At 46.8% G+C, this 23,767-nt stretch overlaps 1 protein-coding gene across 1 annotated transcript in view; it reads right to left on the bottom strand.

Annotated features, from left to right (window-relative positions):
* Window positions 1-355: 355 nt before the first annotated feature.
* EFNB1 (ephrin B1) overlaps window positions 356-23,767 on the bottom strand; it is an 81,815-nt gene continuing 58,403 nt past the window's right edge. Inside the window, exons 4-5 of the mRNA XM_081336555.1 lie at window positions 10,974-11,105; window positions 356-3,701 (exon numbers count right to left, since the gene is read on the bottom strand). Of these exons, the coding sequence (XP_081192681.1) occupies window positions 3,313-3,701; window positions 10,974-11,105 (521 nt within the window). The 3' untranslated portion in view covers window positions 356-3,312. The remainder of the gene's footprint in view (window positions 3,702-10,973; window positions 11,106-23,767) is intronic.

The raw sequence follows: 23,767 nt of genomic DNA, 5'->3' as shown, positions 1-23,767 counted from the left end.
TCAGGACTGCAGGCCCCCTGAACGGGTGGAGTTTCCGCCCCGGTTCTCTGCCTGGGGTGAGCCCCAGAGGTTTTCGAGAAGGGGGGACGGGGTGGAGGTGAGCGTGCTGGTTGCACACCTGGGCGTGAACTCCTGTGATGGATGAACTGCGTGTAGAGAGATTATAGTATGACAAATGTTTTAACACCCGTTCTTGTGGTCGATTTTTTCCCATATTTTTAATTTGTTTTGTTTTCTTTTTCTAAGAAAAGCAACGAGAAAATAATCCAAAGTTTATACAAAACCTCTTTACATTATACCCTCCAAAAAAGACTGGTTATTTACATAAAATAAAACCTCTTTTTTAAAAAAAACAAAAAAACCCCGACCCTTTTGATGGGAAAAAGATGAAGCAAAAGGACATTTCAGGATTCAGCAGAGAGAGGTGCTAAAAAAGAACCCAGACCCCAAAGGCATATTGATACCCCATACACCCATTTTACAAGTTTATTTGGCTGCCCACACCTCGATTCCTTGTTCGTTTTATGGTGGGGTAGCAAGCCAACCCCCCCTCCCAACCCCAACTTGAGCTGGAGACTCTTGCCATCCCACTTGCTTCTGGCAATTAAGCCGCCCCCTCGCCCCCACAAAGTGTTTGTGTGTGTGTGTGTGTGTGTGAAAAGTCACACGGGAGAGGATTTCACACAAGGCAAAATTCCCTACACAAAATGAACTGCATGCAAGCCACTGCACGGAACTCATCCTGTGTTTCTCGTTTTGTTGTTCTGCGTGGAGCAGGAAGGGAACATCACCCAGGTTTCCATTTCTGCACACAAAGGAAAATAAACCGTGCCGAATTCCTGACGTCCACATTGTAAATTAGTTTTCTTGAGCGCCTGCATTAAGAAATGCAGTTGGCATCTTATCTCTCTCCCTGTTTTTGCAGCACCCTGTGTAAAATCTACATGTTTATGGTTGGAACCACACAACCGCTCCTCTCGCCCCCCTCTCCCCCCCCCCCCCGCTTGGCTGGATTGTGCTGGGTCCTTCTTCCTCTCTCCAGGGTGCTCCGGAGCCTGTGAGGGTCAGCACTTCTACGAGTGGCCAGGCAGGGCCTCTGACCCGCCACTTCCGCCATTTGGCCGACTGCTGCCAAGTCTGACAACTGGACGTTTCAGAAAGCAAACCTCTGCGGCAGGCGAGGCGAAAGCAAGCGGCCCCAAAGCTTCCCACTGCAGGGGCAGCCCCCTCCTCCCAGACAGAGAGGGGCTTCCCTCATTTCGGCGCCCTCTCCCACAAAGGGGACCCTAGCGTGAGACAGGAAGGGGCCACGGGAAGAGTCTTTGCATTTTAAAAAGAATGCTGCTGCTGCTACTACTACTACAACTACTACAACTACTACCACTACTAAAAATACCTGTGGATTATCTGTGGAGCCCTGAGAAACTTGAATTCTTGGCTGATCTCCACTGAACACGCCTCAAAGTGCACAATTACCGAAGCCCTTACACAGACAGACGGACAAACGGACGGACGGACGCAGCCTTTTCATATCCTGCATAGAAATGCTGATGGGGAGGGCCGGGGGGGAGGGGCTCCAGTGGGCCTGTCTCTGAGGATGGGCAACCGGTCAGCTGGGCAGAAGAGCCTCCCCCCCACCTGACCAGTTTATTGCAGGAGTCGTCTCCAAATAGCAGGCAGGCTGACGGGCGCTGCCCCATGCCAGCCCCACAACGTTCGCTGGAGCGGCTGAGGCAGACTTGAGCCGCCAGCTGCCGGGCACAAGGCCGGCCTTGGGGCCCTTGCTGTGGGGCTGGCTGGCCTGGGGGCAGGCGGTGCGCTGCAGCCGGGTTCGATGAAGCAATCGCTCCTGGAAAGGAGACGGGGAGGGCGAGACACACAAGCGCACTCGGTCGGAGTGAGAGGCGCAGCGGCCTCTCCATGCGAAGTAAGGCTTCTGGCATGACGAGCAAGGTGGCCGTGAAGGCGCCCGGAGCTCTGGGGATGCTGCAGCCAAGCAGACATGAGGGGGAATGGGAGGCAGGCTTCCTTCCGCCCCCTCCAGGGCAGGAGATGCATGGGGAGGGGGGGCAGAGGCTTTGACTGGCGCTTGCCCCCTGACCTCGGCAACCCCTGGAGGAGCTGAGCCCCCTTTTAGGACCCAGAGGGGCTCTTTCTCTCCCATTAAGTGGCCCGGGGTCAAACAAGGGTCCTTGCAGGCCACAGAAGTTACAATTAGAATTAATATGACTGGCAGGAAGCGAACAATGAAGAGCTCTGGGATGGGTGGCTGGATCAAAGAAATTGGGGGGAGGGGGGCTGATTGCCGCATTCTGCAACTGGGCATAAAAGAGACCGAATCCAAGCAAGGGGAGAGGGGTCTGGGTTGCTGCTCTCCCGAAACCGCCCCCCCAAAGAGCCCGAAGGTGAGTTCCCTTCCACAGGCTTTCTGGAAGGGTCCTGGGACCACGGACGCTCTCCCTTCATTCCCCTCTTCTGGGGCACAGAAGTGGAAATTCAGGGAGACCCTGCCCCAAGCATTGCAATGCCCTCGCATATCTGCACCCCGGCCCAGAAGGGGGGCTGCTCCGGTGGGCACGAACAGCAGCCCTCCTCTTGACACCCCTTCCAGTTCGGTTTTCAGAACTGGATTCTCTCCTGGACTGACCACTGCAAACTTTGTTTCACAAATTAGCAAAAAGGACCCAAACGAAGAAGCGTTCCCTTCTCCCAGAGCATGAGAAGATGACCGTCCAGCGTGATGAGTGGATGAGGCCTGAGACGGGGCGGGGGGGGGGGGGACTGCAGATGAGCTTGTGCTGGGAAACCGCAGGAGGCAGCTCACAAGTCCAATCTCTCACAATTTTTTTTAAAAAAAGTTACCAAAAATACTTTAGAATTATTATATATATATTATAATGGGGCTAGGCAGACTCCTTTCTCAGCACGGCCCAAAAGCTCTGCCCGCAAGGACTGGCACGGCCCCCTTTGGAGTGCCAGGCTTGGTGTGGCTTCCCTCCCAACAACTCCCCCCCCAACGACAAGAAGCGGGAGAATCTGCCCCCAAAGCGAGGCGGCGGCCATCTTGGGGTTTCCCAGGTGGGTTTGAAAGCGAGAAAGGCACAGCGCCCAAGTGAGGGCCACAAAGCGGGCTGGGAGCAGAGGAGGGGCAAGAGGACACCCCCCCTCAAATCCTGGGTCTGAAAAGCTCCAAACTACAAGGCTAAATGCTAATCAAGGGAGGGGAAGCGCCTGAGGGGGCACGCAGACCCTCCTCCTCCTCCTCTCCCCTGGCACCCGGAGGGCTTTGCAGTGGGACGTCAAGGTTTGTCCTCAAACCTTGTAATAAATGTTAGCCGGGCTCTGGGGGGGCATCTCCTGGACAATGTAGACCGGGTGCCCGTAGTCTCCGCTGACTTTCTCGTAATGAGGGCAATAGTTGTTCTCTGTAGTCCGCAGGGGGATGATGATGTCGCTGGGCTCGGAGCCGGCGTTGCCGCTGCTCTTGGGGCTGGCCAGGGTGCTGAGCGACAGGGCCGCCGCCCGCTGCTGCGTGTGCTTCCGGTGCCGCTTCCGGATCTTGATGAGAAGGACGATGAGGAAGATGAGGATGAGGATGAAAATGACACAGCCAGCCCCAATTGCAGCAAACACGGCCACCTTGGAGCTGAAGAATCCATCGGTTGGTCTTTGGGTATCCTGGCCATCTTGGTTAACAGGGTCTGGCATGTGTGGAAGGAAAAGAGAAATTCAGAAAGGTCGAGGATGGGACAAAGCAGCTCTTGGGGGTTCCTCTCTTTATAGGTCTAAACGGCCCTTCGGGAGGATGGGAATCATGGTGCCCAAGCCCAACTAGACACACTTTATAAAATAAACAAGGTTAGAACAAGTAGACCACGATCTTTTCAAGATCAAAAGAAGCATCTGTGCGGAAAAGGGGGAGCCACTGTAGGGGTCCCACCACAAAACGATCTCCCTCCCCTAAGATGACCCCATGCTCCTTCCTTAAAGAGGGTCGGCAAAAAGGACTTCTTTGAGATTTTAGGTCCAGCTGTCAGAGTTGAGAATCTGAAAGGAAATTCCCAGAGTTTGAACTGAGCTTGGAGGTAAATCAGCAGCCAGTGAAATGCCCCAGAAGACTCTCCTGGAACTCCATCTGACTGAAATAGGAAGGAAACAACATTTTTTAAGAGCTTTGGAACCATCTCGATGGAAATTGCAAGTACTGCTTATTACAGTAATCCAATCAGGACATAACCACGGGTCCCCACAGCAAGACACACACCCCAATCCCGAAAGGAACAAACAAAGGAAGGGTCCACTAGCTTTGAAGGACACAGTTGGATCACGGACATCAAGGACATGAGCCCAGATTTACTGGATAGCATATAAATTGAACAATAACCAACCCCCCCACACAAACACACTAACCTATTTTTCATAAGCAGCATGCCCATTTCCCAGATACAAAAACAACCATTATTTGTCTTGTTAAGATTCAGTTCAATTTACTGGGCTCTGCACACTCCGTTACCATAAGCCAAGCAGAGGTTCAAACCTGCACAACCTCACCTCGGTCAGAAGACAGAGAGAAAGCAGATGTTCTCCAGAGCTCCCACTGCAGCTTCAAGTGTATGTTAAAGAACACAGCAGATAAGATGAAATGTTATGGGGCCTCGCCACATGTGCTCTATGAACTGGAGAAGAACACCATCCCCACTGCATGGAACACATTTTTCTGGTAAGAGTGGAACTGCTACGCTGTGCTACATCTGCCCAATCAAGCTGTGAAGAAGAAAGCTGACTTTGACGCCAGAAAGCAGACCGAAATCCAGCCTTTCCAAGAGTCCCAAGACTGATATTATTATTATTGTTTTCACCAAACTCCAAAACTCTTTCACCGAAGCTGGTGGCATTTTAAATGAACATCAGTATCCCCTCCAGTTTCCCCCCACCCCAGACAGGTCAGGCAATTTCCGTGCTCCTAGGAAGTTATTCTGTGGCCCACCTAGGATGCACCAGTTTGGAATACAAAATGATATGAAAGCAAAACGATATGAAAGCAAATCACCAAGGAGCTGTAGTGGCGCAGTGGACAGAATGCAGTATTGCAGGCTAATTCTGCCCACAGCCAGGAGTTCAATCCTAACTGGCCCAAGGTTGGCTCAGCCTCTCATCTTTCCAAGGTTGGTAAAATGAGAACGTAGATGGTAGGGGGGCATATGCTGACTCTGTAAACCGCTTAGAGAGGGCTGTAAAGCCCAGTGAAGTGGTATATAAGTCTGTTGCTATTGCTATTCTTCCAGAAGAACGCCACTTACTTTTCATCAATGGATTAGGGTTAGTTAACAGAACAATTACTTAGTGGAACAGCTTGCCACCAGAAGTGGTGGGTGCTCCATCAGTGGAGGATTTTAAGAAAAGATCGGACAACTGTTTGTCTGAATTAGTAAACAGGAGGTCGGACTAGAAGACCTCCAAGGTCCCTTCCTACTCTGATGTTCTATGACTTCTATAAATGGCTGCACCCACCCCCTTTCCCTCAAATTTCATCTGATTTTTCTGCCAGAAGGATCAGAAAACTGCCTGTGGAGAACTGCACCCACCAGAGGTTTGTCGGAGCCCGTGGCTGAGCCTTCCCAAGGAGAGGGGAGGGCAGGAGACTCACGGAGGGCAAAGGAGCTGCCAGAGCCAGCGGGAGAACAAGCACAGCTGGTAAAGATCTGCACAAGCACTACATCGATCTAAGGAGAAACTTTATGAACATCGTTGTGCACAATACCGAGGCTTCATATATATCTGGCCAGCACTGGTGCACCTTAAATAGATTTGCATTAAATTTCAATAGGTAAAAGGAATCTTAATGATAACAGGTCAACTTCAAGTGGGTTTTTAAAAAATCCTTTGTTCTTTCAGACTAATCTGCAGCTGTAAGGGGCATTTGGGTTACTTCCCACCCCCGAATCCACCCAAGAACCCACCCAAAAGCCTCCGTCAATGTTCTGTGAGCGTCAGCCCTTCTGTCAACTGAAATCTTCCCTTTTGGAAGAGGGCTGGATAACCTCCACCCCAAAGACATTCGAAATGTCCGGCTTCAGAGAATTCAGCTTCACCCATCTCTGATCATCCTCTTCCTTCTTCCTCTCCACCAGGAAGGGGCAAACAGGAGGAGGAGAAGCCAGGAATCTCCTAGCAGAATGGGGCTCCTGGGCAAAGATGGGGGGGGGCACCTGCATTTCAAGTTGCTGCCTTCCTTTCTCCCTCCCCGCCCCCCCTTTAAAAGACCTGTGGGGTTTGGGAAGGGATTTTTGAGCAGCACTTTGAACGCAGCAGCGAAAGGCAAGTTCTCCTTCTCTGTTGCTTCTGCTTAATTTTGGAACGGATGCTCCTTCCCGGCTGTCACGGGGGGTTCAGGAAATCAGGAAAGCCTTCCTCTCCCGTTATTTCTTGTTTATTCCCCCATTTTGAACACTACTGAATACATAAAAAAGCTGTGAACTTTACACAGTGATGTCACTTCTGATTTTTCATTGAGTGCTTTAATAGTTGCCTACCTGTTTATATATTACTTTGTGCGAGGGGGAGGGGGAGGGGGGGTGTCTTTCAGTCAGTGTCAACACCTGGGAACTTCCTGGAAAAATCCCTGCAGTTTTTTCAGCTGCATTTTTAGAAGCCCTATAGAACATGCTATACATGCACAACTTACAGCTCATTTAGGTCAAAGTTACGACATCACTGAAAAAAGTGACTTATGACCAATTTTCACACTTATGACCGTTGCAGCATCTTCATGGTCAGGTGATCAAAATTCAGATACTTGGCAATTGACTCATATTTATCTCGTTTGCAATGTCCTGGGATCCTGGGATCCCCTTTTGTGACCTTCTGACAAGCAAAGTCAACAGGGGAAGCCAGATTTGCTTAACAACTCAACAACTACAGTGATTCACTTAACAACCATAGCAAGAGAGAGTCGTGTTGGGGGTCTCCCGATACTCCCATGTTATACCTCTGCTCCGTGAGCTGCATTGGCTTCCAGTTGCCCTCCGGGTGAGATTCAAGGTGCTGGTAATGACCTTTAAAGCCCTACATGGCAGGGGTCCGGAGTACATTAGGGAGCACCTGCGGCCGGCATCAACTTCCCTCCGCCCAGTGCGCTCCCACAGAGAGGGCCTCCTCAGGGTGCCGCCGGTCAGAGAATGCCGACTGGCGGCCCCCAGGGGGAGGGCGTTCTCTGTGGGTGCGCCTGATCTGTGGAACCGTTTACCAGTTGAGCTCCGGACGGCTCCCGACCTTCGCTCCTTCCGACGTGACCTAAAGACCTATTTGTTTGAACAAGCCGGCCTGGTCTGATGGGTTTGGGGTTTATTACTGTTTTTATGTAATTTATTTGTTGTACTGGGCATTATGGTTTAATCTCTTCTTAATTTTTGTATTTTAGTATTTTAGTATTTATTGCCCTGTTCACCGCCCTGAGTTCTTCGGGAGAAGGGCGGTATACAAATTAAATTAAATAAATTAAATAAACAAACAAACAAACAAACAAATAAAATGGGGCAAAATTCACTTAACAAATGTCCGCTTAGCGTCATACATTTGGGGCACAATTGTGGGCGTACGTCGAGGACTACCTGTACTTGAACCTATCAAATTTTCATCAGATCGGGCGACTGTAACCCCCACCCCACCCCGATCTCGGCAGTCCATTGTCCAAATAATTCAGGCCAGGCTTGCAGGACCCTCCCTCTCCCATCAGCCCAGGCCTGATAGCCACGCGTTCTCCTTCAACTCTGGCTTCTTCCCTATATGCCGTAAGAAACAGTGGGAACCACCACCTGATTGCACAAGAATGTACATTTCTTTCCACGTTCTTCCACCTCCGTGCTAAGACAGTGGCAGCTTTTTTACTAAAGTATAATTTGCCCCCACATGTATTAGCAGGTAGGGATAATTGTTGTTGGACAGGGAAAATGCTGGAAGCTGCACAACCCCATCCCTAATCTTTAGGCTCCTAGGGCACCTGGTGTGGTTAGTGCCTACTTATTTTGTTTCCTCCTAGCAGTGAGTCACCAGCCATCACAACGCTTCTCTTGTCTCCTTGCAGGGCCGAGTTGCCCCCGCCTTCCCTTTAGGGATCCACCATCTTGCTGGCTGAGGCCCAGCGTCTCCTGCTCTTCTTCCCAAAGCTCAGGGTCTCTTTATTCTCCCGCTCCTCCTGGAAAGCTGATAAACCTTCATCCTCCTCATCACCTGCCTCTCGGAATGGCCCATTTCCCTAAAGCTTTCAGGAGCTCTTCAAGGCAACACAGGGGGACGAACTTGGTCGGTATTGCTATTAGACCGGTTGGTTTATGTTAATGTTCAGTCTTTGGACGTTTTGGTTAGTTATCTGTAACAATTTACTGTTGTCAAGCCCAAAGCCAAGAATGGCACGTGGTGACTCTATTGCTTCACAACTATAGATAAAATATTGCCAGATTTGAGGGCTCTGCTAGCTGCACCTGCCACATGCTCGGGGTGTGTGTGTGTGGCTGTCCTCTCCCTCTTTCTCCCCACATGTAGCCTGCCGGCTGAGTTGCCTCTCTTACTCCTGTGACCCCTGCTCCCAGATTTCTTGGAGCACATCCCCTCTGCTGGATTTTACCAGATGAGTAGACTCGGAAGGGGGGGGGGTTGGCTCCCTCCCAAGTCCACAAGGCTTCTTCAGTCATCAACCCCTATTGCAAACAAGCGGCAGTCTCTGCGTAACAATTCATTACACGCAGGTACTTTAAGCAAACAAGGGGGCTTCGCACATGCTGATCCCTGGCGGCGTTACCTCCTTGCTAAGCGCCCCTTTCAGCCATCCACCCACAACCCCTGTTCCCGCTGCCTGTTGCAGAAGGCCAGCCTTTCTACTCCTCCAACCCCAGGATTCTGGGTGGCGCAACTACTGTTCACCTCTTCCAAAACAACACACATCCCCACCATGGACGAACCTGCACGTTCCGCCTGCCCACACCAATGTGACAATGGACTCCCCGTATTGGTCATCTCCTTCCCCTTCGTTGCCTTTTCAATCAGAGTTTTGTCAAAACGACTTTCTAGGCATGCTTAAAAACATCGAGTCCCTTGAATCGTCGTCACTCTTGCTAGCTTTGTGTGGAACACTCTTCCAATGATTGGGGGGGGGGGAGAGGCCACCCTAACAAGATTAAACAACTCAAATAGCTACCCCGTAAACAAACCACGTCCGTTTTTAATCCTGCTTTGTTCACAGCCTTGCATTTATTACTTTTTTTCCTTAGGCCCCTTTCCAAAATTTATTTCAGATTCGCTAATTGATGATTCTTCGAATGCTCTGAAATACTCCATGCAAGAGTTCCTCACTTGTGTTTCCTTCCAAATCATTTCACTCCTTTTCCTTCCTCACTTCCATTCATTCTGTGGAAGGATTCCCATGCAGCTCTCACACCCAAAACTTTTTAAAATTCCCATTCTTTTAAAAGCACCACTCCTTTACACACCTACACACTTTCTCACACTGGTGCATTTCCATCAGAATGCCGTTGGCATCATCCAGTTCTCATAGGAACCGTCTCCAATTTGGGGAATTATCAGTGGCTGTGTCTTCCTTAAAGTTGTTACTATGGACCCTCTATCAAGTACTACCAAAGCTGAAATCATCCTGAGGAAAACCTTCTCCCTTTTTGGCCTGCTTTGAGTGACTTAAGTATCCCATCTTTCCTATAAGTTCATTCTCACAAACCTGATGAAATGGATTGTAACCATGCACTGTCATAAAATTCCAAAGGATTGTGCATTATGTGATGCAATTGTCACGGTGAAAAGCTCAATGAAAGGTTTTAGTCCAGGCATGCTCATTCTATTCAATGCAAGCCAAGATCTCCAGCCTTGGAAGCTGCTTTCTCTAGAGTGTTTAGACACTTGAGTACGTATACAAAAGCCTAAAGAGCATTATTAAAACATCTTTTCCTTCAATATTCCTTTTTTTAAAAAAAAAAACATATACATTCCTCATTAAAAGTCACAAAAATTACAGAAACAAAGGATAGGAAGGGTTAACTGTGGTCATCTATTCCAACACCTTGCTCAGAGAACATTCCCCAGAACCCCACTCCCTACCAACACTGATGACGCTACCAAGTTTGGGTAGTTAATTTGGGGTTCTTTTTAACTGACTACAGGGTCAATTTAATATTTTTAATTTGGTTCTTAATTTTTGTATTTTGGATTTTTAATTCCCTGTAAACCGCCCTGAGTCCTCAGGGAATAGGGCGGTATATAAATATAACTAAATAAAATAAATAAAATAAATAATGAAACATCTGCAAGAAAACAGCCCAGCTCAGAGAGCCACAAGGACCTCTTGCTCAGAACATCTTTGACTGATGACCATTCAGCCTCTTTTGGTAGGAGAACTGACCACTTCTGCTGGCAGCCTGTTCCATTGGGTGGGAAGCTCCTCCTGAACCTCCTTCTGGGTGGTCTTCATGCCTCCATTCTGGTCCTGTCCCCTGGGACCACTGAGAAGCCCACCCCCTTTGAGTACTTGAAGACTGCTGCCATCTCTCTTTTCAGTCATCTCTTCTACAGGCTAAGCACACCCGGATCTTGTGACTGTTCCTCACCAGGTTTGGATCTTGGCAGCCACAGCAGTCATAAAATAGCAACAGTAAGTTATTAAAGTAAAAATTAAATTAAAATCACACCTCCGACCCTGACGACACCACAGTTCGCCCTAAAGCCCTGGGATTACTCAGCCTGAGCTACTTTTGAGCCCATCTCAGAGCTAGGGAGTTCACAGAGAACGTCAGTGGAAGCCAACGGATCCAAACTGCCGGCAGCCGGAGGCCAAGCGGAACACAAAACGTTCCCATTCATCAGAAACCGCCCCAATAGGTAAAAAAGGCAGGGCCGCATTATAAACCATTATAAACCTGCAGCTGTTTCTCCAGTGCCAGGCTGAGGGTGGTCTCTGTCAAGAACATTACCTGGCTTCCCTGGGACCTCCCCAACAGGGGGGAATCTGTGATGGGGGCTTTGCGTGGCAACGTTCCCCGCGTTGCCGGAATCCTTGCTGGGCCGGCTTGTGGTCAGCTGCTCTGGCATCACCGCGTTGGGATCTAAGAACAAAGAGGAAAAGTCAGGGTGAAAAACGGAGGCCCGTCTCAGGGGAAGGGGGCCCGGGGGCTCAGCTGGGCCACCGGACTGGATTAGGCCATCATCCAGTCGGCAGCCACCAAGGAAAGTGCTGGCTTTGTGTCAGGAGCAGGGAGCTGATGCAAGAGACTATTTGCAGGAAATACGCCAGACGGTCAGGGCTGGAAATCCCACTAACCATCCCTTCACTTCAGACTTTCCCCCGTAACTGCTACAAAGTTCCTCTTAAGATTCCTTCCTTCTCTCCTTCTTCCCTCCCCATCTTTCCTTCCCCACCCCTCCCTCCATCCCTTTCCTTCCTTCCTTCCCTATCCATCTTCTTTCTTTCCTTCCTTCCCTCCCCATCCCTTCCTCCCTCCCTTCCTTCCCTCCCCATCGCTTCCTTCCTTCCCTTCTTCCCTTCCCTATCCATCTCCTCCTTTCCTTCGTTCCTTCCTTCCCTATCCTTTTCTTCCTTCCCTCCCCATCCCTCCCTCCCTCCCTTTCCTTTCCTTTCTTCCTGCCTTCCTTCCCTTCTTCCCTTCCCTATCCATCTCCTTCTTTCCTTCCTTGCCCCCCCCTCCCTCCCAGATCACCCTTCCCCACATTGGTCTCTCTCTCACAGGACCAATCACAGCAGTCTTTTCACTGGCTAAATCCTGCATTTTAAATAGCTTCAATTTAAAATGAGGACCAAGAAAAAGTTGAAAGTCTGCTTTCTGTTCAGCTATGAAGCTGCTCACATATATTTCCAATTCCGCAATTAAATTGAAAAAAATGCAACGCTGTATTATCACACGCTGCTCCGTTTCAGTGGCTCTTCAAAAGTCAGAAAAAAAAGGGAAGGGTGGTGATGTTAGCTGATTACGGGAAGTTCCTGAAGTCACGGAGAGCTTGCCTGTGGCCCCCCGAGTCAGCTGCTTTCTCCCCTTTCCTATTAGGAACTGACAGTCGGCTGCATCCTAAGCTAGAATTAAGCCTTCATTAGGGTTCTTTACTTCCATTCGTTCAGGGGCTGTTCAAAGTTAAAGTGGAACTGAAAGAAATGGACTTACAACTGGTCCTCAAAGTTGTGGCTGTTTCAGAGTCCCCGTGGTCACGTGGCCATGAACCAGGCACTCGGAGGCCCAGCTCACCATTAAAACGTGACCTGCTGGTCTCTTCAGTGTAAGGGAAAGACACAGATTGTTTTTCTTTCAGAAAAATCCTCTTTCTGTTGCCTGCACTAAGGCAGGGGTAGGCAACCTCGGCTCTTTTATGACTCATGGACTTCAACTCCCAGAATTCCTGAGTCAGTTATAATGACTCAGGAATTCTGGGAGTTGAAGTCCATGAGTCATAAAAGAGCCGAGGTTGCCTACCCCTGGTCTAAGGGTTCGCTTTAATGTGTTGTTAGCATGTAGGTATTTTGTCCTTCCTGCAAGTCATTAGGAACTGACCAGGACGAGAGAATTCCTAGGTGGCCTCTCTTTTCCTGGGATCACACAGTTACATTCTCAAGTGCTCTCTGGAAATTGAGTCAGGATTCCATAGCACCACAGTCTGAGTCATCACTTTCCAGACTGCTGGTAAAGATGAATGTGTTCCAAACTGCCATTTTTGGAATTGAAACTTGCAGTTAATTATCCACCTATATTTTATCATGCAAGTACACTGCACGTCAGTTTTCACTGACGGCATGTGCCTCCTAGCTGATGGGATGTCTGCCGTGATGTTTCCTAGAGACCCAAGCTTGCACAAAAAATGATTGCAATAAAGCTGGGCTGTGGTTGCGCTCATCCCCAAAACATGTCACACCCAACTGCTTAACAAGGAATGCTGCACGCAGCATAAGGCAACCTAGTTGATTGTTACCCTACTGAAGAGCATCACAAGTGATAGCTTTGACTGAGCAAGGCCATTACAGGTGGCAGACGTTCCTGTGCACAGGCCCAACTAGTCATCAAACCTCCCGCAAGTAGGAGATTGCAACTCGGAATACAAAAGAAGTACCTGAATTAACAAATGAAATGAAAGGAGAAAATATAATTCTCTTTGTGTGAATGTAAGATAAAGGGAAAGGGCAAAACGGATCAAAGTGATGGCATCTGAAGCAGAGAGGACAGGGAAACTTGGGGCAGCGAAGGCAATGTCAATTATGCATGAGTCATCCAAAATATGTATCAGAAAGTATGAATCGTTGTCAGATAAAATACTGCAAGGGCATCCTGAAGTAGGAACCCATATCTGGAAGACAGTTATAATGTCCCCCCTAATCTTTCTCATTGATAGGCTAGAGATACCTCGCTCCCTCAACCATTCATCATGCAATTTAGCCTCCAGACCCTTTAGCATCTTTGTTGTTTCTTCTTTGCCCTTTGTAAGGTCTGAGCATCTTTTTTTAAAAAAAACTGTGACCAGAACAGTTCTTCTAAGTGTGGCCTCACTAGCAGAAAATAAAGCAGTTCTATCATTTCTCACGATCTTGATACTGTCCCTCTGTTGATGCAGCCCAAGACTGCATTAGCTTTTTTGGCAGCTGCAGCACACTGCTGGCTCATAGGTAAGTGGTGGTCAAGTAGCACATCTAGAGATGTCTTTCACACTTCCTGCCGTTGAAGCAGGTACCACCCATTCTGTATCTGTGTATTTGGTTTTTCTTGCCTAAGCGTAGGACTTTACTCTTCTCACCACTGATTAATGGTGATTCGAATTACAATTCAATAAATAATGTGAGTCTCTGTTTAAAGTAAAGGGTTGAACTGCAAGTAAGTTCATAAGTTCAGAGAGCAAAGGAATGAATATAAATCGAAATGCAGAGCTCACAATGAAGGACAGAGAGAACAAGGGAGGCAGACAAATGAAAGGTTCTGAATCTGGGACAAATCATTGTTTGGTGGTGTCAGGAAAAGGAAAGAAGTGAAAGAAACTGCAGTAAACAGAATGAACTAATATTCACTGTTTGAAGACAGAAAGTGGCCATAACGAAAAAAAGATGTCCAGGTTGCCCAGAGCAGAGAAAAAAGAATCCTGTGATGGTAAAGAAATGTGAAAAAGAAGTTCAATGAAATGAAGAAATGATAAACCCCATGGGTGAGAGAAAGTTATAAGAAGATAGTTCAGAAGAATACAGTCAAAGAGAGCAAAGAACAGTTGGCATTAAAAGTATAACAGAAAATGCAGAGCAATTTTGAAGGAAATTTTTTGTAGTCATCTGTAAATTGAGTAAATAAAGGTAGTAAAAAACAAACCATCTCTGGGAGAGCCTTCGAAGTCTGTTGTGGCCAAAGTCTTCCTCACTTAAAACAACCAAATCATTTTGAAGACACAACATAATTTTATTAACGTGCAGACAATAGACAATATAGGTGGCTCTTAACTGACAATCGTAACTGAGTCTGGAATTACAGTTGTAAGTCATGCCAGTCATTAACTGGGTCATCCATGCAATTGACCCAATTTTAGGACATTTCTTTGCAGCGGGCTTCAAGCACCAAAATATGAGGATGTCAGACCCAAAGATTATGTGCCTTTGACCTACCACGCTGAAAAGACAAGGGGAAAAAAATGGGCAGCAGACACAGTCAAAATTATAGAAAATGAGTAAACTTCCAGAAAAAAGATCCACGGACAGACTCTGGGTCCAAGTAGTAAAATCTATCAAAACTCTTCCCCTGGCTGCTTTGCCAAGGGAACAGCTGGCTTGTGTGTCAAAAGCTGGCACGACAAGACAGGTTTCCACATTTGTTCTGATAGCACAATCCAGGGCTGTCTGCACCGGCTGCCTGGCGAAGGGTCTGGCGCAAAACCAGAAGGACCCTTGACCAAGAGAGGGAAGAGCATCGCAAGAGGACAAAGGAAGGGCTGAGAGGCGAGGCTCCTCGCTTCCGTGCCTGGAGTGGGACCTCTTTTTAGTGGAACTGCAGCAAGGTTAGGGACAAAACAAACAGCCCCCTTCTCTCCCTTGAAAGATGCCAGAAGAGTCTAAATCCCATTTGGATGCTGTCTGAAGAGATGCAATTGTTCAAGTAATCCGAACATTATCCTAGCTTAACGTACCCCTTGTGCGGGCGATGGTGCTTAAAGACAATCCTTACACGTACGTAACAGGATCTTCAGAGTAAATCAGAACCTTACATATCCAAAGAACTAGGAAAGAGGTGAAAATGTTGTAAAATCTCCTTCATAAATCTCAAAATGATGGAGGTGGTATTAGAACAAACTGGAAGACGTCCCTACCTATAAGAGCAATTCAGTGTTTATGCTCCCCCTTCATGCCAGTGAGACTTTAAGTTCTCGCACAGATCCGATTTAGTAAAAATGCCAGGCTTCTGTTACCAAGCCAGATGATCAGTAAACAGCAGGAGAAAGTAAATGATCTTTAAAACAGGGGTCCCCAACCCTTGGGCCGTGGCCCGTTCAGAACCGGGCCGCAGAAGCGGCACGTGAGTGCACATAAGCGTGCAACTTCATTTGCACAAGAGTGTGCAGCCCCATTTAAGCAAGCAGTGAATACGCATGTCTGCTGTTTGTGCAAATGGAGCTGCGCACATGCGCTCACTCACCACTCGCATGGAACCATCCCCTCTTCCCCCCATCAGTCCACAAAGCCAGAAAGGCTGTGGAATGTTGCTTTAAAAGTCTGTAATGATCAACCATCTCATATGAAAAGAGCATTGGTGCCGAGGGTGAATGTGCAGTGCCTACAACCTCTTTCAATGAATTGCCATAAGTTCCTTTAAACAAACTAAGTCAACTGCTATCTGCATTTATCAGTGATTTGAGTCCCTGCAACCCAGGTTAGCATGATGAGAAGAATAACATCAGCCACATCAGAATACTTTACAGGTAAAATAGGTAAAGGTTTTCTGTTGATCAGTGGCAGGAGGAGGCCTAAACTCTGCGGACAATGCTTTGGGCAAATATGGGCATTACTAGTAATAGTTCTATTGCCCAGTCAATTTATGGATTAAAAATTAAAAGCCAATAAACCCACAGCACAATGGGATCAGGCAGAGAAGAAGTCAAACAGAATCGTAAAATTTCTTAATGGCTGATAGTGGGGAATCAGGCAGTTAAAAAAAATCAGACAGAAAAGCTCAAAAATGTAGGCCTGAAGTATGCAAAGAATGAAATGGCCAAAAGAAACGCCAGTGCTGTAAGATCCATCGAATTGTCTTGAAAGGGAGGCCTTTTACCAAGAAAGCAATTTTGGAACCACCAGGATTCTTGCTTGAAAAAGGACCTGCACAGGTAGTCCTCGAATTACGACCACAATTGAGCCCAAAATTTCTGTTGCTAACTGAGACATTTGTTAAGTGAGCTTTGTGCCATTTAACAACCTTTCTTGCCACGGTTGTTAAGTGAATCACTGCAGTCGTTAAGTTAGCAAAACGGCTGTTAAGTGAGTCAGGCTTCTCCATTGACTTTGCTTGTCAGGAGGTCGCATAAGAGGATCGCATGACCCTGGGACACTTCGACCGTCGTAAATATGAGTCAGTTGCCAAGTGTCTAAATTTTGATCGCATGATTATGGGGATGCTGCAACGGTCGTAACTGTGAAAAACGGTCATAAGTCACATTTGTAGTGCCATTGTAACTTCAAACGGTCACTGAATGAACTACTGTAAGTCAAGGACCACTTGTGCTTCCACAAGACTGACACTTCCCCAGGAAGTCCAAAGAGAGAGAAAAGAGTTTATGGGGACACGATGCAGGTGCAAAACGTCCACACAGGCCACAATATAAACAGACCAAGCATAATTCTATGAGGGTTTCTTCGAACTGACTTGCTCTGAATTCTAAACCAAACACACAAAACGGGGAAGGGAAGGGAGAGTCTGGAGGGAACAGAATTTCCTCTCCCTCATCCACTTCCAGCTGTTCTGGCCTTCTGTCTATCATCATGTAGAGCTGGAACAGGTCCCCTGGAATGTCTACTATGCCCGTCAAACTAGCTAATCTTGCAGTTCCTCAGATAAACCTCCTTTAAATAGGTCAGTTAAAGCCAATTAATTCCAGCCTGCATCTCTAAAATTTAAATTTAGCTAACTATACCTGCACTCTGTTTTTATCTTAGCACAATCAGCAAATTTAACAACTAGCTGACAGGGCCATCAAAGATAAGATTGTGGCTTAAGCACAAAATTGCCCTAATAATCCAGAAGAGGGTCACTATTAACTATAACTGAAATTGCGCATTTGGCATTTTGATCTGAAAAATTCTACCGGTGTATAAATTCCATCTACGAATAACCTCTGGGAAACGTACTTGGTCTCATATATCTCGCACTGAATAATAAAAGCTTTAAACTTCCCAGTCAACTTTAGAAGACAAGCATCCAGGAGACTTGAGCAGCACAGCCATAGGCGACGTGAAGCAGAGAAGCAAGTAGGAGGGGCAGCTGGCCTGCCTTCCTGCCATCTGCTTGAGTTAAAGGTTACTCTGGAAATCCACCAGGTTCTGGGGTGGGCCCACCTGATTCTTACGCTGGAGAGCAAGGAGGTGGCAAGTGTTCCTAGCCAGTTACCAGGTTACAGAATCACTGAGCTACAAGGGACCTTGAAGGTCTCCTAGTCTCCAGTGTATACCTGGAGATTGTTTTAAAAAATGGTTAGAAGCAGTCCTCCTTTAACAACCATGTGAAGTTGTAAGAGGGCTGAATGAATGGCACGATGCCTGATCCTTGAAGTTTCAAGTATTGCAATGCCCCAGTGGCCATGGGATCAGAACAGCAATAGCACTTAGACTTATATACAGCTTCACAGTGCTTTATAGCCCTCTCTATTTGAGTATTTGAGGGGCTGCCACAAAGAAGAGGGGGTCACATTATTCTCCAAAGCACCAGAGGACAGGACAAGAAGCAATGGATGGAAACTGATCAAAGAGAGAAGCAACCTGGAATCGAGGAGAAACTTCCCAAAAGTGAGTACAATTAACCAGTGGAACAGAAGTTGCCTTCAGAAATTGTGGGTGCTCCATCACTGGAGATTTTTAAGAAGAGACTGGACAGTCACTTGTCTGAGATGGTATAGGTTCTCCTGCTTGAGCAGGGGGCTGGACTAGAAGACCTCCAAGGTCCCTTCCAGGTCTATTCTATTCTATTCTATTCTATTCTATTCTATTCTATTCTATTCTATTCTATTCTATTCTATTCTATTCTATTCTATTCTATTCTATTCTATTCTATTCTATTCTATTCTATTCTATTCTATTCTATTCTATTCTATTCTATTCTATCCCATCCCACCCCTTCCCACCCCTTCCCATCCCATCCCATCCCATCCCATCCCATCCTATCCTATCCTATCCTATCCTAAGCAGTTTACAGAGTCAGCCCATGCCCCCCTAACAATCTGGGTCCTCATTTTACCTACCTTGGAAGGATGGAAAGCTGAGTCAACTTTCAGGATCGAACTGCTGACAGTGGAATACAGAGCCAACCTGCAATGTTGCATTCCAACCATTGGGCCACCAGGGCTCTTGGTATTCCATCCCTTGATAGACAGCCTGCCTTTAGGATTGCAGGGGGCACTTCAGCTGCCCCCAGCCCAGCCTTTTGGCTGCCCTGCAGTTCGGCCAGCCCAGCCTTGGTTGCCTCCACCCCCACCCCCACCCAACAACGGTGCAGTCCTGGCCTATTGGCCGTAACCGGGACCACTAAAGCTGCTGTTGCTAAGGGGTGTGGTCATGTGAGGCTTTGCCTAACAACTGTGTTGCTCAGCAGTGGAAATTCCAGTCCCAATTAGAGTTGTTAAGCGAGGACTATCTGTACTAGCTCATCACATGTGTGAAAACCGGTTCTTACACACCAGGTTTACAGTTCAACGGCATTAAAATCTGCTCCAGAATCTATTTTTAATGTTTTACTTATTTTTATTGCTTTTAAAGGGGAAAAAGCAAAAACGGGGGGAATAAAAGATAATTATAATACAAACATACTTTCTCAAAGAAAAAAAATGAATACAAATGCTTTAAATAGTAAAAAAAGGACATAAAACGTGTAATATATCATAATAACAGTTAAGTTACAATAAGCTACAATTCTACATATACTTAACTAATGTAAATATTATTCAAGTATGTGTATATTAATTTCTAATGCACGTATATACCTATAATTCCTTTTTAATCTGCTGTATTCTATACAAATGAGTTCCACATTTCCTTATTCTTGTCCATACAGGCAACCAGCTCTTCAGTCCAGTGAGCGGATGGGCCACACGTTGATCTTTCCAGGACTGCAAGTCTTTTGGCCATCATAAGTTGTTCAATTGTCAAATTCCACGTACTAGGTAGGTGGTTCAAGAGAATATTATCCCCTGAAAATTTCAGCTTTTGTCACACAGTCACATTTATATAGTCTACTACTTTGCCCTGAAAACCAGTAAGTATAGGACACTGCAAAAACATGTTTCAAAGGACTACATATTCATCAAAACAACTACATTAACTACATCTCCAACAAAATGCTGTCTTGGATAGACATCTTCTACACAAACATAACAGAAACAATAAATTCTAAATATTATTTTGTTGTATGAGTTGTAGTTTAAGGTCCGTTGACACTCTTGCTAAGTTAAGACACTTTTCCAATATTTGGGCAATATAGAAAACTCTAATTTTTTATTTCACGCATTCCTTCTGTTCTGAAATCTTCTCAAGTACCAGTGTCAGGCTGAATGTAGTTCCTTGCATCTTCCTTTTCCTCTGCCCTTCTCACCCTCATGGGTGGTCAGCATCTTCCTCAATCTCAGGTCCTCGACCACCATTGAGGCCTGGGAGTTTGAGGGTTCAGGGTAGGATCTTAGCTATTCCCAGCATTGCACGTTTCTGGACCCGGAGCTCTGATGTCGTTCCAGGGATCTGTTGGAGCCACATTCCCAGCTTGGGAGTCACAGCCCTGGGTGCTCCTGCCAACACTTGGGACCACTGAGGTCTTGACCTTCCACATCCTCTCCATTCCTCCTTCAGGCCCTGCTACTTCTCCAGTTTCTCCCGCTCCTTTTCTCCCTGATGTTGCTGGCACTGCTAAATCCATCACCTCCACTATTTTCTGGGCCTTGTCTACTACAATGATGTCTGGGTGACTGGCCAATATCTGCCTGTCTGTCTGGGTCTGGAAGTCCCACAGGATCTTAGCTTTCTTATTCACCACGCTCTTTTGCGGGTTCTCCTTTTTTACTTAGGAGGGTCTAGCCCACACACTGCGCAATTGTTCCTGTACCCAATGCCAGCTATTTGATTGTGCAAGTAGAATGTAGACGTTTCCTGCCTTTACCTTGCACTGTCTCTGAGGCCTCTCTGCGTAGTTTGCACCTTGGATCCTGTCTAGGGTGATGACCCCTCCTTCTATGGGCCTGCTGCTTAGTGCCTATTTTTGTGCTCCTACGATCGGTGCCTCAGTTCTCCCTTTTAGTGCAGCCCTTTCGGCCACTCGTAGGGTTTCCCAATGTCAGCCATTGTTGGTGGTTCATCCCATGCTACTGTGATGGAAGATTGTGATCCGTTCTCAGGTCCTGCAGTCACTTTGCACCAATGTTATATATGCATTCTCTTTCTCCCACGTGTTCTTCCAGTATTGTTCAGTTTCTGCTGTTGGTGGCTGTGCTGTTACTGTGTTATTGCACTGCGGTTGGGAGTAGACCTTGGATGATTCTTTGGAGAACAGGACATTGATCTTCTTGTCCTCTGCTTCTCTAGTGTATCTGCTTAGCACGTTTAAGTGCCGTGAGCCTTGCGCAACAGTCTTGAGAGCTTCAGATGGAATCAGGCCCTTGTATTCTTGTCAGTATCCTTATCCCTAATCTTCATATCCTTACGTAATTCCTCTTTCTGACCAGTCTCTGAGTTGCCTTGATCTTAGTCTCTAACCTTGCTTTCTGGGGGGAGGGGGGATATTTATTGTTCTTCTTGACTATATAGTCAAGCACCTCCAGGATTATAGCAGCCATTGCATTTACCACTTCATTGGTTTGAATTATTGTGGTAGTAGCAATTGTTGTGTGGGCTCTTTTGGCATCTTCTAGCATACCATCTGATGGTACTTCTCTGCTGAGCCTTGGCAACCAGATTTGAGGGTTGATTGCAGCTAGTTCATCCAAGATCTTATGCCTCATAGCAGCAGCTGTCCTCTGTAATGGAGAGGGTGGTAGTGACATTCCAGCTTCAGGGGTTGACTGCACATCCAGTTGTTCTTCCTGTTCTTCTTGAGTCTGGAATGTAATGTGTAGTTGGTCTATTTCCAGTTGTGATAGCAGCTTCCTCTTCACTACGCTGAAGTGTCAGGTAACCAGGTGTTTCTCGGTTAGTATGGATACAGGTCTTCTTCTCTCTATCCATAGTTGTCTCACATGGATATCCCCTGTATATCCATATATCTCATTAGTTCTGCTGTTGTAGTAGCTTTCCATCCAGCTTCTCTTGTCTCATCTGTGTTCCCACTTATCATTAGATTATGCTGGTTCCTCAACATTTGATGCGGATCTTGTTAATCCAGCATGACTCCCCTATTTTGGCTCACTCTCACATTTTAAGGTGGGTAGGTGAAGTGTTAAGGGATCTTTGCTGGTAAGGTAGGAAGCAGCCAGGATTTGAACCCCAGTCTTTCACACCAAAGGCAGTACTTTAACCACTACACTATCCAGCCCTGGGAAGGAGGAAATGGCAAGCCACCTCTGAAAAACCTTGTCTAGAAAACTGCAGAGATGGAACAATTCTGCTTCCAGAGACTTCCTGCTCCAATTTCCCCTCTTAGAATTTTTGCAAAATGCCACATTGGGCTGAAAACAATCCCCAAACTGATTTCAAGCAATGAGGGAGGAGGAATTAAACAAGCTTAATTTCAACACACCTACACACCACACTGCGCAAAACAAGCAAAGACAAGACCCAACCATTTCAGAAATCACACATAAATTATTTTGCTGCTCAAAAGCAGGCAAAAGGCCAAAAGCCAAACCGAACCCATACAACATTGCCTCTATTCTCCAGTTAAGACAGACAGAACCTTTTCATATCACAGGTCCAACTACCCCCTATTCTAAGAGTCTTTTGGCTTTTACAAATCTGTCCCGCCTGCTTTCAACTTAGACCTACTAAAGCTTCTGTGTTTTGCTCGGGTTTTACTGCCAGAATTTCAGCTGCATAGACTTGACTCTTCCTTTCCAGCATCAAGAACGTGAAACAATTAAAATTGAGCTTGGCCTTTCTGCAACACCCCCAGGCACGGGCGTTCCTCTCTACATCTGTGGGCCTCTCCGATGGAAATCCAAAGAGCAGAGATGCCCATGTCCCACACACACACATTGTAACCACACACATTGTAGCTTATTGGCCAACTGACAAACACCGGTCTTCGGATTCCTGGAATGACTGGCTTCTCAAAAGCCAACAACATTCTGTCCAAGAGACACAAGGACCTCCCGTGATCCAAAAGGCTGGCGTTGTGTGTGCCAAGTAGGCACGCCCTACGATCTCATCCAAAGGGACCAGGCAAAAGCTTTCTACCCTTCCATCTCGTTTTGGGCCAGCAGAGATCAAGATGAAAACAGACACCTGTCAACCAGCTAATGTCAGCAAGCACAACAAATCCCTCATCCCAAGTGTGTCTGCTACTATTCAATCCTGGAAGAAATCAAGCCTTGGCCTCCCCTGCTACCATCTTATCTTCAAAAGGACCATCGGATAATGCCGGGCAGTTCCCCCTCTTCTCCACCTGGCTCTTGTTTTCCAGGATGTCCTCATCACTTCTTCCCCTCCAATCATTTCCACAGAATTTTGTCTCTGCCAGAAACCCTGCGGGCTCCCCTGAGCAGCCAAAGGCTCCTATACTCCCATTTCCCCTCTACGCTCCCCAACCCAGGAAATACCACTTGGCCCTGACAGATCACGGCATCCATCCCTCAAAGCATTCACTAGGTCTTCCTTGCAGCCCAGAAGGGATGCAAAGTGGCTGCGTCAACTTTTCTGAACAAAACCAAGTCCACACCCATCACAGGGGGCCAGAAAAACCTCAACCTTCTGACCAACATTTAAAAATCCATAAAGAAGGGACTTTCTCAAAAATCTCAACAAAACGTGTCAGTTTTCATGGAATGGGACAACTTGCACAGCCAAGTCGCCGTGGCCATCTTGCCACGGTTAATTCGCCATGGCCAACTCACCACAGGCCAACTCGCCATAAGGCAATTCAGCAATTCAGTTTAATTATTTAAAATAATTAAAACATTATTTTAATTTTTGTCACTCACATTTCATTTTGTCCCTCCTTTGGCATCCTTTCTTTAATGAATCTATTCCACCATTTTTCAATATTAGTGTACCTCTCGTCCCACGGCGAGTTGTCCTACAGTGAGTTGACCGTGGCAAGTTGGCTGTGACAAATTGACCATGGCAAGTTGTCCAAGACCCCAGTTTTCAGTACCTTTACTTAGCTGGACCTACCACAATTGTTATCAGATTGAAATCACTGCAGATCTCCTATGAGAAGTTAAGGTGGTCGTATTTCATATTATTCGTCCAGGATGTGCAACTGGATTTGTTTTTGGCAAATCTTATTAACCAAACTTACATTCTTATGCTGCTTCTGACTTTGTTGCTGAAAGCTCAGCCCTGAATTCGGCCTCCTGGTATCCTTCTTTCCAAGGCTGCCTCTTTCTGCCCACA

Source organism: Vipera berus, assembly GCF_964194415.1.
Source record: "Vipera berus genome assembly, chromosome: 11".
In the NCBI taxonomy this organism is placed as follows: Eukaryota; Metazoa; Chordata; class Lepidosauria; order Squamata; family Viperidae; genus Vipera; species Vipera berus.
This window is presented reverse-complemented; position numbering and strand designations above follow the sequence as displayed.